This window comes from Panicum virgatum, chromosome 2K, assembly GCF_016808335.1.
Source record: "Panicum virgatum strain AP13 chromosome 2K, P.virgatum_v5, whole genome shotgun sequence".
Taxonomy (NCBI): domain Eukaryota; kingdom Viridiplantae; phylum Streptophyta; class Magnoliopsida; order Poales; family Poaceae; genus Panicum; species Panicum virgatum.
The window spans coordinates 18,083,632-18,101,252 of NC_053137.1; the positions used below are offsets into that span (position 1 = coordinate 18,083,632).

A 17,621-nucleotide genomic window follows, 5' to 3' on the forward strand; every position below is an offset into this window, starting at 1 on the left:
AGGTCAAGCCAAAGAATTTCCAGGTTGGAGACTTGGTTTGGGAGGCAGTATTGCCATTGGGAACCAAAGATAGAAAATATGGCAAGTGGTCTCCAACTTGGCACGGACCGTACAAGGTTGATCATGTTTTGCCTGGAAATGCCTACATGCTTGAAGAGTTGGATGGTGTCAAGTTTCCCGTGGCGGTTAATGGCCAACACCTCAAGAAATATTTTCCGAGCATGTGGGAAGGCGAGTGACAAGAGCCGATGAGATCCATCTAGCTGCGATGTAGGCCAACACATTGAGTTGACCAGTAAAAAAAAAGAGAAAGATATAGGCCAACACGTTGAGTTGGCCGGTAAATAAAAATGGATGAGAGGCCAACACGTTGAGTTGGCTAGTAAAAATACATATGAGAAGCAAGACAGCCGATGTGTGACCATCGACTTAAGATGTTTTAAATGAGTGCAAGTTTCAGGTTTAACAGACAACATCAAATGTTTTCTGAATAGTTCTACTAGTTCAGGATTTTTTCTATGGCATGGATGGCGTCTGCACGTACAACATCAGCTCTTGCAATGATTTTTTTGTCGTCCTTGTCATCGCCTGATATTATCTGTCGACTCAAGGTGCTTATCTTTGCAAACTCTGCCTGTATTTGTTCAGTCATTTCTTGGGCTTCCTGCTTGGAGTTTGCGATCGAAGCTTTCTCCTCTTGGATTAGTCTTTGGGTATTGCAGACCTTTTCTTCAAGTTCCATCAGTTCCTTTTCCAAGAGGTTGAGTCGTCTTGTGCTCTCGGAGATATCAGCTTTAGCATCCAGAGTTGCCGTCTTTTGGTTGAGTAGTTTGCACTTCTGAGCGATGTCGGCTTTCAGAGGGATTTGAGAATGACGCAGTTCTATTCTTTGTTGTGCTGCCTTCACCTCCGCCCGAAAGAAAGGAAGATGGCCGGCTGGCCAAAGTTTGACTCGAAGTGATTCTGGAAGCTGGGGTTCTATCTGCTCAAGAATTTCTTTTATCTTACTGGAATCATTAACCAAAGTAATGATTGGAGCAGATAGTAGATCCTTGATGAGTTGAAGCTGATTTGCCAAGTTAGCCGATTGCTGCAAAGATGGTGTTTTTGCTCTAGGGGCAGTCAGACCCATTGATGCCGGGTCAAAGGAAAGCAAACCTGAAATGTCAAAGCCCTATGGACATATCTGAAGTTTGAGCAAGGTGCATTTATGAAGCTATCGGCTGAATTGGTTCTTGTAATGTTACCTATTCTGGAGGAGAAGCATTGGGCGGTTCAAGAGCGATCGTCCTAGTAGAGCTTGTCTCGACATCAAAAACATTGACTGTGTCAGCTTGCCTCTCGCTTGCTTTTATCAGTACATTAGGATTTGCAGTCATCTCATGTTATACTGGGCTTTCTGCATTGGAGATGTCTTCAGCTGCGTCTTGGAAATAGAATTACAGTCAATCAGAGTACATGTGTATGCAATAAAGAAGAAGTTTTAGAAAGATGAGTTATCTAGTTGGTGTTGGACTCTGATGGACTCGGGGAAGCTGGTGCTGGTTTCTTGATGACTCGCCTCGTGATCATCTTCCTTTTCTTTGTTAAGACTCGGGGGGCAACAATTGCAGAAGCTTGTCTTCATTTGGAAGCCGACTGAAGTAAGTCCGGCTGAATAGTCATTATCACTTTCTTCATTGATGGTGATTTTTTTGCAGAAGAGTACATCAGGGGAAGTTGGAAGAAAGTGGAATGGCTCCCCGTTGCTGGTCATAGGTTCTGGACCATCTTGTTGCTGCAAACAGGGTGAGCAAGAATTAGACAAGTATAAGGATAGAGTACTCAGAAGGGATAAAGTGCATAGATTCAGTACCTCTTCCTCGGGGATTACATATTCAGGATCAATTTGCTGCAGTAGAGGGCCTAAAGCTTTTCTGAAAACAAGGGTTTTCCACATTTCCCACCATGCGCAGAAGTCGATTGAAGAGGAAGTGAAGGACAGATCGACTGGTATTGGAATGTGGAGGTTGTCAAACATGCTGTAGCATCTTGAGCCGGTGAGACCATCAGGCAGATCGGCTCTACTCTCCACCAAGTGGTTAATATGGAAGTGGAGAGGGACTTGTCCTAAGCCAAATTACCGAGCTGCTATGGCTGGTTGATAGGTTTCATAGCCTGGTTTGATAATTCTATTAGAAGTACTCATACCAACAGGGAGGAAACCAGGTCGAATCATTAGGGAATATAGATACCGAGTGCTGTCGTCATCGGCAAAACTATCTAGTCTAAAGGCAGTTGGGTTCTCAAAAGCTTCAGATTCAGTAAATGGGAAGTAAAGGGGATTCTCTAAGCTTTTATAGAAGACTCTGAACCATTTTGCTGCATCTATTGGGTTCAGTTTGCTACCAGGAAGACTAAATAAAGCTTGGTCGTAACTAGTACATCTAATTGGTTTGCCACTCTCATCAGGAAAAGAGTTCTTGGTCAGGCCTTGGAAGTTTGGGATCTGGTGCTGAAAGTACAGTTGTGCCCACAACTGAATAAACCACCAAGGGCCTCCAGTTCTCAGTTTCTTTTGGTTAAGCAAGTTAGATGTCATCAAATGGAGATAACTGTAGCTTTCTCCAAGGAAAAGTTTACCTAGGCTAGTGCGGTTGCCATGGGCCAAATGATAGGCCAAGGGAAGATAGTTTTTAGTTGGAGCTAAAGAAGGACCACAGAAGATGAAGTGCTCTAGCTAAAAATTTAAGAAGGATGTGTGTTCCTTTTCAATCACTGGACCTTTTGTTTTCATATGCTGGTTCATGTAAGTGCCCTAGTTTGTGCAGTTTACCTTGGACGAAAGTTTAAAGGGGACTTCAGCCATTTTGTGGGCAGCTGGATTAGGAGATCCAATATCTAGGCTAGTGATCATGGTGACATCTAGCAGAGTAAGGGTCATGGGTCCGTGACCGAAGAAGAAACAGTCCAGGGCATCAGACCAAAAATAGCCGATGGGTTTTAAAAGATTTTCATCTTTGTCGAGAGGAGATAATGATAAGCTAAGTGCATCGGCTATGTTCAATTCCTGCCACAAGGGCATATAAGCTTTTGCTACTCTGTTGTACCATGTAGTCCAGCTCTCAGGGGGGTTAGGCCAGGCTCTTAAGCAGTCGGCCCAGAGATTCAAATCGATGTTTTGACTCACAAAAGGAATTCTATTTGCTTCACAAGAGATTAAATCTGTGGGATTTTCATGTGTTCGTGGGCCAAGACAGAAAGATTTTTTTGGATTGGAAGGATGCGGCAGAAGAATGTCTGACACCTGAAGTTCAAAAATTCAGAAGTATGCATATGGTGTCAGATTTCAGAGTTTAATGTTCAGAGGCTTAATAGGCTGAGGAAAACTAAAAGGATTAGGCTGGATGTTATCTTCAGGCCACAGATTGCCACATCATCGATTTCAGAATTTGTCGTCTAAGCTGCAGAATCCGCCATGGTTCAGATCTGTTGGTTTAGGATTTAATTGCTATGGGTTCTGATTCGAATTCCGGATGCTTGGAGAAGTTCTTGCTCGAATTTGTAGAGCTGAGTTTTCGAATTATGCTCGAATTTGAGAGCTTGTTTCGAGTTCGGTTCAAGGTGGAAGTGACACTCTACTCTTATGTGGGTTGCTTCTAGTTTTAATTTCGTCGGCTCTTGGATATTTATAGAAGCCTGATGCGTTTCCATCGGCTTTTTGGAAAGTAAATCAGACACACAAAATTGAGGGAAATTGATTTCATTAAAAGGAAAGGTTTCTTACAAGGAAAAGCCGATTTTACAAAGGAATTAATCCTTCGGCTTTACAACCCTACTCCTACAGTACTACTTCTACCGCTCATAGGTACCTAGTACCTACGGCGTTTGGGGCTCCGGGTCATCACATCTCCGCCGTCGTCGCTGTCGTCGTCGTCGTCATCGTCGTTGCCGAAGGCGCTGCTGCCGCCTTCGGACCCGAAGCTGCTACTCCGACCGCCGCTGCCGCTGCTCTCTTCCTCACTGTCCTCCTCGGAGGACCCGAGGAACCGGAAGGGCTTTCCGCCCATCGGCTCGTCGTCGTCAGAGGAGGAGTCGATCTCCTCTTCCGAGAAGGAGTCGACTCCGTCCCAGGAGAACTTGTCGTCACCGCTACTCTCCAGTTCCTCCTAAAACAGGAACTGGAGGTCTTCTCCTTCGGTCCCGGGCTCGTCCTGTTCGGAGACGGTCCCGAAGTCGAACTCCTCTGCATCCCAATGCAGAGGAGCCAGCGCCTCGTACGCTGCTATCGGGTCCCACTCAGGAGTTGGGTCTTGGCTCTCTGGGATAGAGTCAATGGAGGAGGCGGAGAGGGAAGAAGAAGAAGAAGAAGGAGAAGAGGAGGAAGAAGAATCTCCGAAGGAGTTGGAGCCAGAGGAGGAACAGATCGCCATGGTTATTGGTTGCTAGAAGATTGGGGTTTTTCTGTGCTACTGGCTTTGGGGGAAGATGAGTTTGCTGTGAAGAAGAGCTGATTCGGGTTGAGGTTAAATAGTAAAAGGATGGAAGATGGATCAGCAGTTTCACATTCTACGAGGAGCCAGTTGCAGAGATGTTGCGTCTTCCTTGGTGGTTGCAGTGTGTTTTAATGAGCATTAACGGGAAGATGAAGCAATGGAGTGGTTTTGGAATTATCATTACCAAAACCAGGGGGGCATGTGTTATCGTCATAAATTAACAGGGTTAATTTATGGGCCGAAAGCAAGTTGGGCTTAAAGCAAAAGATTAAGAAGGCTTGTAAATCGGCTCCTGCGTGAGCATTTGGGCCACATGGGCCGTGTATCTTTAGATTTAGTTCAAGATTAGAGATAGAGTCCGATCGGGACAAGATAGGATTAGATTATTTCCCAAGTCTCCGGACTATAAATATGTACCCTATGTTTTTCATGAAATAACAACGTCATCACGTCTCGCAAACAACAACTCTCGGCGCATCGCCACCCCTAATTCTAGGGTTGCATCCAAGTAAGCGCCATGCTGCCCTGATCGCTTCTTGCGATCAGGGCAGCATTGTTCTTGCTTTTACCTTGGTATTACTCGTACTGAAGCGTTTTTGATGGCGAGTAATGCTAGTTATCTTGATGTTCGTAGCATGGCATTTAGTAGATCTGTTGTGCTTTGTTGCTTATCATCTACGAATATCATGTTGTTTTTCGTGCAGTCATGTCTCAATCTCATGCTAATTCTTGTTGTGAAGAGTTAGTTGCACGGAGACAACACTCTGCTTCTTTTCCATCTAATAGTTCTAATCTATTATGGTTTGCTCCTATTCTTAAGAGTTGGCGTAATATCTGCTAGGTTAGGCCTTGCAAACGGATTGGATGATCCGGTGACGTGTTAGATGCTTTGCTTTAGTCTTAACAGGGAATTGATCCGGGAATCGGCTCTTGCTATTTCTTAGGCCTCTGTTTTTTGTTATGGTTTAGTTATCTGTTACGTTCATTAGGCCCAATCACGTGTAGGATGTTCCGATCTACAGTGAAGCTTTTACCATCGTGGATTAGATTAGTTAGATTTAATTGAAGCAGCTTTATAGTTATTTGTTTTATTCATCAATATTTGGATAGATGCAGATCCAATCTGACACCGGGACTCGATCGGCTCTTTAAAGCCAATGCAAGAGTCGTCCCGGGGAGCCGACCACGGCTCGGACTTACATTTCCACGTGTTTGTGTATGCAGGCAAATCGTTGCAAGCACGTTCCCACCTTCCTAATCGGGTATAGGTCAGGTGGCACGCCCGACATTCTCCGGAATCTCCGGGCGCGTGACGGAATTGTGGGCCGTCGACGAGGGAGCAGTGTCTGCCAGCGCCCCGGCGACCTCCTGGCTCTTCGTGTTGCCTGTCGCTGCTCGCCGGTGGGTTTCGACCGACAACAGCTTCAGGCAAGGGCTTAGCAGCAAGCTCCAGGATTGTCTGACGATGATCAAGTTTGACACCTTCAGTGAGCTGGTCAACGGGGTTATCATTCAGGAGGACGCCCATCTGGCTTACAAGGTAGAAAAATAGAGAAAGGCACCGGCAGCCGGATCTTCCAGTAGCGCTCCCCAGATGTTTCTCCTGGTGCAGTCGGGCCCGCAGCGAGCCCTCTTTCAGCACCAGCCGTAGCAGCAGTGGGGGTATCGGCCACCTTAGTATACATAGCCACCGGGGACAGTTAGGCCTCCTGTTCCTCAGCAGAGTGAGCAGAAGGTTTGGGTGCAGCAGCAGGGGGTGCATCCAAATTTGTTTCCGTGTTACAACTGTGGGCAGCCTAGACACTTTGCACAGAACTGCCCGATACCACCAAAGCAGGGCCAGCAGTCCGGTCAGCAGAGTCAGAAGCAGCAAGTGGCTCATTTCAAGCCGGGGCAAGTGCACTACACCACCCTCGAGGGTATTCCGGAGGGAGCTCCAGTGATGGCGGGTATGTTCTCAGTAAATGATCAACCCGTTAAAGTATTATTCGATTCAGGGGCATCTCATACATATATTAGCAAGGAAGGTGTATGTAGGCTTGGGTTGAAGGCAGAAAACATGCCAAGTCCGTATAATATTCATTCGCCCAGGGGCCAATTAATTACCAATCAAATTGTCAGAAGGGTACCTATGCGGTTGCAAGGGAGAATATTTATCACACACCCTATAGTTCTACCCACTCAAAAAGTGAATCTTATAATTGGCATGAATTGGCTGGAAGAAAATGGGGTCCTTCTAGATACTCTTTCACATTCTGTGCACATCCATTCTCCCATTCATGGACCTATAACCTTGCATCTAGAGGGCCATAAATCATTGACCCCTAATGTCAATCACACTGAGGGCAAAAGTTGGGCAGAAATAACGGTGGTGTGTGAATACCCCAATGTTTTTCCGGAGGACTTATCGGGAATGCCACCGGATCGCAATGTTGAGTTTGCCATTGAATTGCAACCGGGAACGGCACCAATTTCCCGAAGACCCTATCGGATGCCACCCAATGAGTTAGCAGAGCCGAAGAAGCAATTGCAGGAGTTGCTTGATAAGGGTTATATACGTCCTAGCACCTCACCTTGGGGCTGTCCTGCACTCTTTGTTAAAAAGAAAGATCAAAGACTCAGGATGTGTGTGGACTATCGGCCTCTGAATGCTGTCACCATTAAAAACAAATATCATCTGCCCCGGATTGATATCTTGTTCGATTAGCTAGTCAGGGCAAAGGTGTTTTTAAAAATTGATCTTCGCTCGGATTATAATCAGATAAAAATCAGAGCTGAAGATATTCCCAAGACAGCTTTCTCTACTAGATATGGGTTGTATGAATATCTAGTCATGTCTTTTGGGCTAACAAATGCCCCTGCTCACTTCATGTACCTCATGAACTCGGTGTTTATGCCCGAGTTGGATAAGTTTGTCATGGTCTTCATTGATGACATTCTTGTCTATTCCAAGGATGAAGAAGAACATGCAAAGCATCTTCGTATTGTTCTCCAGCGTCACAGAGAGCACAAGTTGTATGTCAAGTTCAGTAAATGCGATTTCTGACTTAAGAAGGTTCAATTCCTGGGCCATGTTATCTTTGAGAATGGTATTTCGGTGGATCCTAGCAAAATTCAAGATGTGTTGAATTGGAAGGCTCCTGAGTCTGCTTCAGAGCTTCGGAGTTTCCTTGGGCTAGTAGGTTATTATCGCCGGTTTGTACCGGACTTTTCAAAAATTGCTAGACCCATGATGGAGTTGCTTAAGAAAGGGGTGAGATTTGATTGAGACGACAAATATGAGCAGGCTTTTCAGACCCTGAGAAAGCTTCTGACGTCGGCCCCTGTCCTGGCGCAGCCGGATATTACTCGGCCCTTTGATGTATATTGTGATGCATCATGTACGAGTATCCACCGTGTCCTCACCCCTTTTTAATTCAGCCAGCTATTATTTGGCCCTTGATAGTAATAAATGTAATAGGTACGGGCCTCGACTGTGTACTCATGCAAGACCAGAGGGACATGAGGAGAATTATGCCAATCATGATTTGGAACTGGCAGCAGTGGTACATGCATTGAAAATCTGGCGCCATTATCTTCTGGGCAACCCTGTGCATATATACTTAGACCACAAGAATCTAAAGTATATCTTTACCCAGAGCGAGCTGAATTTGCGCCAGAGACGGTGGTTAGAACTAATCAAAGGCTATGACTTGGAAATTCATTATCGCCCCGGAAAGGCCAATGTAGTGGCTGACGCATTGAGCCGCAAGGCAAGTTGCAATTGTACCTCAGCAGCACCTGTGCAGGCGACTCTATGCCAGGAAATAGAGAAATTGAATCTGGCCATAATAGCTGAGGGTACACTTACCAATATTATACTCACTCCAACACTTCGAGATCAAATTATTGCTGCTCAGAAAAGTGATGTGGGCATGGGCAAGATTAGACAAAGGCTCAGTGAAAATGACCCCAGAGTTCAGTGTTTTCATCAAGATGATGAGGGGGTGATATGGTTCAAGAATAAATTAGTGGTACCTAAAGATTTGGAGCTTCGGAAGCAGATCCTTGATGAGGCTCACCTCTCTAGGTATTCTATCCATCCAAGCAGCAATAAAATGTACCAAGATTTGAAGCAGCGGTTTGGGTGGACAAGGATGAAGCGGGAAATTGCTAAATATGTGTCCGAGTGTGACACCTGCAGAAGGGTTAAGGCGAGCCACTTGAGATCAGCCGGCCCTTTGCAGCCCTTAAGTATTCCATCTTGGAAGTGGGAGGACATCAGTATGGATTTTATTGTCGGCTTACCCAAAACTTCTAAGGGGTATGTTTCGATATCGGTTATTGTGGACCGTCTCACCAAGTCAGCACATTTTCTGCCGGTAAAGACCACCCATACAGCGAAGCAATATGCCCAATTATATATGGATCATATTTTGAGTCTTCATGGAATTCCAAAGACAATCATTTCAGACCGGGGTACTCAGTTCATTGCCCAGTTCTGGGAGCACTTTCACGCCGCCCTCGGCACTCAACTCCTCCGCAGTTCAGCTTACCATCCCCAGACTAATCGTCAGACAGAAAGGATAAATCAATTATTAGAGGACATGCTTAGAGCATGTGTGCTCACCTATAGCCAAAAATGGGATGAGTGTTTACCTTTGGCCGAGTTTGCATATAACAATAGTTATCAAGAGAGCATCAGAATGGTTCCCTTTGAGGCTTTATATGGACGGAAATATAGAACGCCATTGAATTGGTCAGAAGCTGGGGAGAGAACTTTCTTTGGGCCCGACATGGTTAATGAAGCAGAAGAACAGGTTCGGGTTATTCAGGAAAATTTAAAGATTGCAAAATCCCGACAAAAGAGTTACGTGGATAAGAAGCGTCAATCTATCTTGTTTCAAGTTGTGGATCATGTCTACTTGCGGGTGTCTCCAATGAAAGGGGTTCAACGATTCGGTGTGAAAGGAAAGCTCGCTCCTCGCTATGTTGGGCCTTTCCTTATTGTTGAGCAATGTGGGCCAGTGGCATACCGTCTGGAACTCCCTACCCACTTATCTGCGGTTCATAATATATTCCATGTATCTCAGCTCAGGAAATGCCTCCGTGTTCCCACTAAGATCGTTGATCTAGAGGATTTGCAATTGGAGCCCGATCTTGTATATCCAGAGCACCCAGTGAAAATTATCGATTTCAAGACTCGGGTCACTCAAAATCACACTAGCAACTTCTATAAGTTGCAGTGGAGTAATCACTATGAGCGGGAAGCTACCTGGGAAACGGAGGACTTTGTTCAGTCTAAGTGTCCTGAATTGCTACAAGCCTATCAAGGTACCCATCAATTTCTATCTTCCATTTAGCATCTCCATTAAATCTCGGGACGAGATTTCTTTTAGGGGGTAGGGTTGTAACACCCAGGTGTTAATTCTTGATAATTAAGTTAATTATGGTCATTAGTTCCAACTCACATGACAAATCACCAAACTAAAACTTTGCTAGTCAGTCTGGGCTGAACTGGTCTGACTAGTCGGGGCAACCGGTCTGACCAATTGAACTGGTTTCAACCGTTTTGAGGGCCCCCACAGCATTTAAACCGCTCCCTCTCTCTCTCCCTCACCAACTCACTCCTCCTCAGCGTCCAGCTCTCTCCCACCCCGAGCTCTCCCTTCTCAAACCCTGACCCCCCAAATCTCTAGTCCAAACTCCATTTCAAGGCTTGGGGAGCTTCAAATCGGGGTCGGGGATCATCTTCTCCATGATTCCTCTCCCAGGGTGCAGTGGATTCAAGTTCTTCGTGGGGAAAGGAGTCATCCAAGGTACTCTAGCTTGGGATGGCTCGATCTCTCTTTATAGGATGTTTTGGTCAGATTCCTTGGGTCAAGATCATCTATATGCACCCCTGAACTAGTGCCTAGAAGGGATTTGGATTTGGTGGTCTAGTTTTGCCACGACAAAGGTTCCAGTTTTTGGTCTGGGTAGGACCGGTCTGACTGGTCGTCCGACCGGTCAGACCAGTAGCGTGTTGGGTTAACTGGGACCGGTCTGACCGGTGTTAGGTACCGGTCTGACCGGTGTGGCAGTGGCTGAGAAGGGATTATAAGGGGTAGTTAGTGCAAATAGTTAGAAATTATTTTAGTTGTTGGTTACTTGTAATTTTTATAAACCATACATACATTCTCATGTCATATGTAGATGCACACGTGTAGCAGCCGCGGCGGAGGAGGTTGTATACGAGGTGGTTGGGAGCCACAGGGGTCGCAGGGGCAAGCCCCGCAGCAGGAGGTTCGTGGGGAGTTGGCCCAAGGCCCAGCTTATCCTAGTACTAAGTAGCAGACTCAAGGCAAGCCCCGGTGCATGTCCTACTATTTCGAATTTATGAATCACTACATGTATTTATTACTTGTGCATTACGTTCAGGAGTTGTTTGAAACCTTAGTTGCATGATCCCTAGATTTCCCGGGCCTTATACTAGTATGGATAGGTCGGTAGCACTGCTATGCTTAATAAGGCTCGATAGAAGTCGAGTGATGTTTCTGTCACTCGCGAGATATAGGATGTCATTATATTACATTATATGGTTTACTATATTCAAGATGGAATGAATGGAAATTGGATATCGGATGGGGAATGATGAGGATGTATAGGTATGGTAGTAGGACAGGGTTCCTGGATGCCTTAGCCCCGTCTGTGTCGATTAAGGACCGGTCGTTGTTGGCAGTGCCGATTGGGGATTGAATTGTACTAATCGCATGCCGGGAGTAGGAGATAGTCGAAACTGGTAAGCCTAGTACTGCATGTATTATTTTTGGTGGTCTCACGTTGAGCTCGGCTGACCATATGATGGTGGGGTGATCTTGTAGTTCGAGGCGGGGAGGGGAAGGGTTGGTGTGTGTGGTCCGACGGGGCTTATGCGTGCCGTGTTGGTTAGGTTCACCTTGCAAGGTTAAATCGAATTGATTCGCCGTGTCTCGTGGTTATGAGGATCTTGATCTCTTTGCTGCATCGTAGTAAGATAATGGAACGAGAATTAAATATGATGGTGATTACATTAAATTATTGTTGATTGCTTTGCCATGTTTGGTTAGAATTAGATTATGCAAATATTAGATTATGGTTAATCTATATAGAACTTGGATCTAAAATAATGGAAACAAGGAGTTACTTAGTCACTTTTTCTGCAAAAATCAACCACCAGCCAAATGCCGTGCATGTCTAGATACGTGGGCTAAGTATATCCACCGACGGGTAAGTCTTGCTGAGTGTTAGCTGCTCAGGGTTTGTTGCCACTACATTTTTATTTCAAGACACCCGGACGTTGACTTCTATCCCTGTTGCGTCAAGTTCATCCGCCGAGACGCAGAGGGATGGGAGGTCATGGGACCAGACAGTTTGTCTAGGAGGCCACGGGGTTTTGTGTGTATGGGCTGAGGTGCACGCTTCCTATTTTTGTTGGACCGGTCTGACTGGTCCGTGGACCGGTCTGACCGGTGGCTACGTGGGGTGCTCCATGCAGACCGGTCTGACCGGTTGGGTGAACCGGTCTGACCGGTGGTGTAGAGGGTGAGCCAGTAGAGTTAGTGTAGTTGTAGGTTCTCTCTTTGGAGCTTGGGGTGTCTATTATGTAAAATTTAAGGTTATTTCAATTATATGTACACATTTGAACTTGGTTGTAAAACTATTGTGTTTGATCTTGTTTGTGAAAAATTGTGTATTATTTATGTCGCGTTGTTGTATTTTCAAGTATTTGTCGTGCTTATACCATCTGCGCCCGCCTTCGTATGGGACTACCGGTGTTGTTTCGATCAGGCCGTGGGTTGAGAAAGGACCGTCAAATTAAGCCATTAAGCTAATGCGCCCGATGTGTTCAAATGACGGCCATTAGGCTTAATTTAGAGTTTTAATTTAGCGGTTCCGTCACACGCCGCCACCCCCTGGTGCCGCTCTAGCTCGCCCGCGCTGGCCGCCTCCCGCCACCGTCTAGATCGACCACCGTCCTCCACCGCCCGAGCCAGTGGCACACCATTGCCGGCCTTGCCGCCCTCGCGCCCACCACTGCTGGGTCGGCCTGCCGCCAGCCCTCCTTCTAAGGCCGGTGGTGAGCACCGGTCCCTCGGCAATCCCGAAACCCTAACTTCGCCGAAGTCTCGCCGGAAATGGAGAATAAAGGGAGGGGGAAGATTTGGGGCAAAGAAAAATCAAGTAAGGAGACGCTTCAAATCAGTCACGCGAGTGATAGCTTTCCCCGTATGAATCATTGCACGTCCAACCCCGGAGCCCTAGCACGCCATGCGGTGCAAAAGTGCTATAGCTGAACATAGATGAAAAACAGAAAATTGAAACAAATGCAAGCAGAGACAACCCTGAAAATAAATCTAGAATCATACACGAGCTAGGTTCCATCAAACTTGCCACATTTTTTAGCTGGAGCGCAGCCGTGCTAATTAGTTGGTCCCTCTCCACGCGCAGCCTTGAGAAGGTCGGTGAGCACCGCGGGGCAGCTTTCCTCCAGGTGCTTTTACCCCTCCGGCTCCAGCACGGCGTCAAGGGACCCAGCGATGAACTCCACGCACCTCGCCTTGAGCCCCCAGCAGCGGTGCTGCTCCGCCAGCGCCAGCGTGGTCGCCGCCGTGTCGACGGTGATGCCGTCGGACAGCTTCCACTCGCAGATCATCTTCAGCCTCTCGAGCCCGTACCTGTCCGCGCCGGCGAGCAGGTGCTGCGCCATCGACGCCGCCTCCTCCTCCCCTAGCCGGTCGAGCTCCGGCACGGTGTCGGTGTAGACGAAGCCGAGCAGGGCACCGAAGGCCGCGGGCTCCATGTCCTCGACCTCGACGCGGCGGGAGGACGCCTCCCTCATGCCCCCGAACAGCTCGGCCATGAACACCGGCGACCTCGAGGCGAGGACGGCCCTGTGTGCGGCGAACGGCTGGCCGGACACGACGAACGTGACGTCCGCGCCCGTCCCCTCCCGCAGGAGCCCGCGCAGGTCCCGGACCAGGTCCGGGGACGGCATGGCTGCCTCCGGGCGGGGATCGTCGGCCGCCGTCGCCGTCTGCGGCGGCGGGACTTCTCGGAGCACGGCGATGGCGCACTGCACCGTATAGGCGTCGTCCGCGAGGTAGCCGGAGGCTTCCAGGTCCTCCCTCGACACGAGCACGGCGGGGCCGGAGTAATTCCCCCGGCGGTGGAACTTGTGCGCAACGCTCTTCTCCTCGGACGGGCCCAGCCTGCCGGCCGGGTCGACCAGGCGGCAGCTGAGCTTGGCCTTGACGTCGCCCCCGCGAGGCTCGGAGAGCAGGACGAGCTTGAGCGTCACCGGCCGGTGGCGGCCGGCCCAGTCGTCCTTGGGGCGCAGCCGCGCAGGTGGATCTCCCAGAAGTGGCCGCCGACGATCCATGTGCTGGACTTGATGAACTCGCCGTCGCCCATGGCCGAGGTCACCGAATGGCCCTCCACCTTGAGCAGGAGGTTCCTCGAGCGCGCGACCTCGGTGAGGTTCGGCATGGTGATTGGATGACGGGATCTAGCTAGATGCTAGCTAGAGTACAGTGGAGAAGATCTGAGTCTGCTCGCTCGTGCTCTCGGTGAAACTTGAGCGTTGGCCGGAGGCCAATTTATGGAGTGGCGGCAGGGTTCGTTGGGGACTTGGGCTGTTGTGACGGCTCGGGAGGAGGAGCGTTCGCACGCCATTCGAGATGAAGCGAAGTTCCGATGCAGCATGTTGACCAGCACCTAGCTTCTGACCTTCCAACTTCCATGTCAGCAGAGATTTGTTCCCCTCAAAAAATCCTTCCGCTTGAAGAATTTAATTTGTTCTAGTTTTCATCGTTTCGTATATATGGAGAGACTATAATTTTTGAGAGAATAATACCGAAGATTGATTCAGGTTTCGTCTTGATCCGGGCCTGCATCCCAAGGAGAAAACTTTGTTTCCGAGAATTTCTGGTGCTCATATGAGATTACACGCACCTAATAACTATACAATGCAAGGGTGCACCTTCGACAATTGAGGCCAAAACTGATATCTGGTGCCTAATTTGGGATATAAAATCATTGCTTCTGAGAATATGTATCTGAATGTCAGCAAAAATCCTGTGAATTATGGTAGATTTCAGTAATTCAGTTATTCCATAGGTCAGTAGTTGATGTGCTTTTACCCCCGAAAAAAAAGTAGTTGATGTGCTTTTTGCATGGATCTGTTCTTAGATTTTATTCCTTCTATTTTTTTTTGGCCAACGTTTGAATCCTTCTATGTTTCTACTTTTATCCAAACTTCTTGTTCAAGGACAAGCTTAACAATTGCCTCGATCAGTTGTGTGAATGAGATAGATTTCAGTGCTTTAATTAAGCGTTATGAAATTTAAAAGTTCCAATTTGATGTTAGCGGATCGGTAGCACAGAATAGCGATTGGGGAAAAGGCTAGCAATCGAGAGTGGATGTTGGGGGAAGAACAGAGGGCAGGTTGGAATTGTGTTCGAGTTGTTCTTGTACAATAAGTTGATACCCCTCTCTCATAGCACTACCCTATTTATATTACACGGCAGAAGCCAGAGAAGCGTCTGCAAACGCTTGAACCCATTCAGGCCCAGTGACCCTTCCACTAGGCTTCCTGGCACGCGCACCGCGCCTAGGCCCAGCCATAAAAGCCGGCCCATCAGTAGTACTGACATTTGATCAAATTATTTGAGCCAAATCCCGGAGGCAGGTAATAACCTGGTAATAATAAAAACAAATGAATCCATGGGGTGTGACCCGAAGTGGCGCGGAGGATATTTCCGTATTGCAACCATGGAGCAAATGGCCATTTTCATGCTGAAACAAGGGAGCAAGAATGATGAAATTGGGAGAACCACATTATATTTTGGGGGTTCCAAAATATCTGGAAAAAATGGCGTGGACACCGGGTCCATGGGCGCCAGGATGCGCCCCCAAGCTCGATGCCGTCCAGTTCGGCAGAAGGCCATCCGACGGCAGACCCCGAGCCCGCGCGTAGCGGCTCGTTTTCCACAATATTGATCATGATCATGCTGCTGCTCCGAGCGGAGCGCAGGAGCTGAAAACGAGCTTAATGCAATTTTTCCCCCAAATATCTGAACATGAGATCGAGCTTAATGCAATTTTGCCAACGAGGAGCACATCTCTCGACAATCAGCTACGTTTGGTTTTTCCATAATAAATTAATAATGTACTACAACATGCAGCTTACATAGAGACATGATCGATATCGAGCAATATTTGTTCCCCTCGAAGAATTTCGTATTGGAAAAAAAATAATGTTCAGGCAAAAACTAAACGACGGGGTTCTTATTATTCAGTGTTCACACAAGACTAACAAAATCAATCGAGTGCCAATCCCATTATTAGAATCAAAATAGTGATACAGCGGTGCTTTCCAATGGACAAATGAATCAAAACAGAAGGATTATTCTGCAGCACGAATGGTCACTGCAAGTACGTGCAGGTGGCAATAATGTAATAGGATGTCGTCGCCGCCGCTGCCGCGCGGTCGTCCATTTGTGTCGTCGTCCTAGTTGACGACGCGGCAGTTCCTCCTGACCTCGCCGCCGTTGGCGGCGGTCTTGACCTCAATGGCGGCCATCTTCACCATCGCCCTGGCGAACTTCCTCTCCCACCTCCCGCGGACGGCCGCGTTCTCGACCACCTTCCTCGCCGTCTCCCCGGACGTGAGCAGGGCCGCGTCGGAGTTGAAGAGCACCTTCCGCCGCAGCACGTTCTTGTAGTACTGGTTATCCAGCCTGTTGGGGGTGACAATGTCCTGCACCACCGTGGGGTCGTTGTTGAAATTGGGGTTCGCCGGGCACTGCCTCCTGAGGACGGCGGCGAGGCCGGCGTCCATGTCGGACGGCGGCGTGCCGATGCGGTCGGAGAAGGACGAGCAGTGGGAGCGCCCGATGGTGTGGGCGCCGGAGAGCACGACGAGGTCGTCGACGTTGAGGCCCTTGGCCCGGAAGCTGCCGACGAGCTCGGAGAGGTTGAAGGACGGCGGCGGCAGGAAGGCGAGCGTCTCGTTCTCGAGCGACACGCGGCCGTCGAGGCGGCCCCCCGGGAGCCCGTAGTTGACCTTGTAGCCGCTGAGGAAGAAGGCGGCGTCGCGGCCGGCGAACTGGACGACGTCGGCGCAGGAGACCTTGCCGGAACAGACGCGCTCGAGCGCCGCCTTGGCCGCGTCGATCACATCGAAGCCGCGCAGGCTGGGGAAGTTGGGCGGGCCCAGCTTCTCCGGCCGCGGGTTCGCCGGCGTCGGGTCGAGCAGCACGGACGCGTCGCAGCCCTGGACGAAGCAGTCGTGGAAGGCGAGGCGGATGAGGCCGGCGCCGACGCCGGGGTTCCGGCGGATGGCCCTGCCGACGACGTTCCGGACGATGAACTCCGCCGGGGGGCACCGCCGGTTGTAGTAGCCGTACTTGAGCCCGTGGCAGGACGTCGTGGCGGCCAGGAGCAGCACACACGAGACCAAGATCGCCGCCACCCTAGCCATCCCGGCCGTTTGCTCCGAGGCGTTGTTGGGATTTGGGAAGTGGAAGCTGGGGCTCGAGTGCTTCCCATCCTTTGCTCTGCACGTCTATTTGTACTGCACCCTGCAGGGCCACGCAGCCAGACGGACAGACAGGCCGGTTGGTCTCGCGATTCTTTAATCCAGAGTGTGGCATGTTCTCTCCAGCCCGAGGATGCCTTTTTTTGGACAAGAACATGTGCTTACTTGAAGGAACAACTCAGCATACGAGCGCTGACTCCGTGGCGGCTCGATCATGTGGGTTTCTCAAATACTCCTAGACTACTGGATGTGCAATTGGGGAGGGATGTTTGCTTCTGCCACGTTCCGGACAAAAATTCCCATCACAAGTCTGCTCCTTTAGGGCTTGTTCGGTTTGGAGGGGATTGGAGGGATTGACTTGTTGGGGATTTAATCCCTTCCAATCTCCTCCAATCCCTCTCAATCTCCTTGTGGAGGGGATTAACCGAACAAAGCCTTAGACATACAAGTATCATCCATCATCTTATGATGGAGCACAAGTTTCAAAAAAGTTTCATAGGTATTAAATTTAATATCATATCAGAAAATTTGCCAACGTGACATGATCATTAGAGGAAAAAAGAGAGAGAGTTTCAAAAGATGATAGAGAAAATTCATCCCCACAACA

General features: G+C 48.7%; 1 protein-coding gene and 1 pseudogene across 1 annotated transcript; both read right to left on the reverse strand.

Moving 5' to 3' along the window:
• Positions 1 to 12,811: 12,811 nt before the first annotated feature.
• Positions 12,812 to 13,994, reverse strand: LOC120669898 (annotated as a pseudogene).
• Positions 13,995 to 15,787: 1,793 nt separating this feature from the next.
• Positions 15,788 to 17,004, reverse strand: LOC120669902 (peroxidase 2-like). The gene has a single exon (XM_039949798.1). It carries the CDS (start codon positions 16,955 to 16,957, stop codon positions 15,986 to 15,988), a length of 972 nt encoding a protein of 323 aa, XP_039805732.1. The 5' UTR covers positions 16,958 to 17,004; the 3' UTR covers positions 15,788 to 15,985.
• Positions 17,005 to 17,621: the final 617 nt, after the last annotated feature.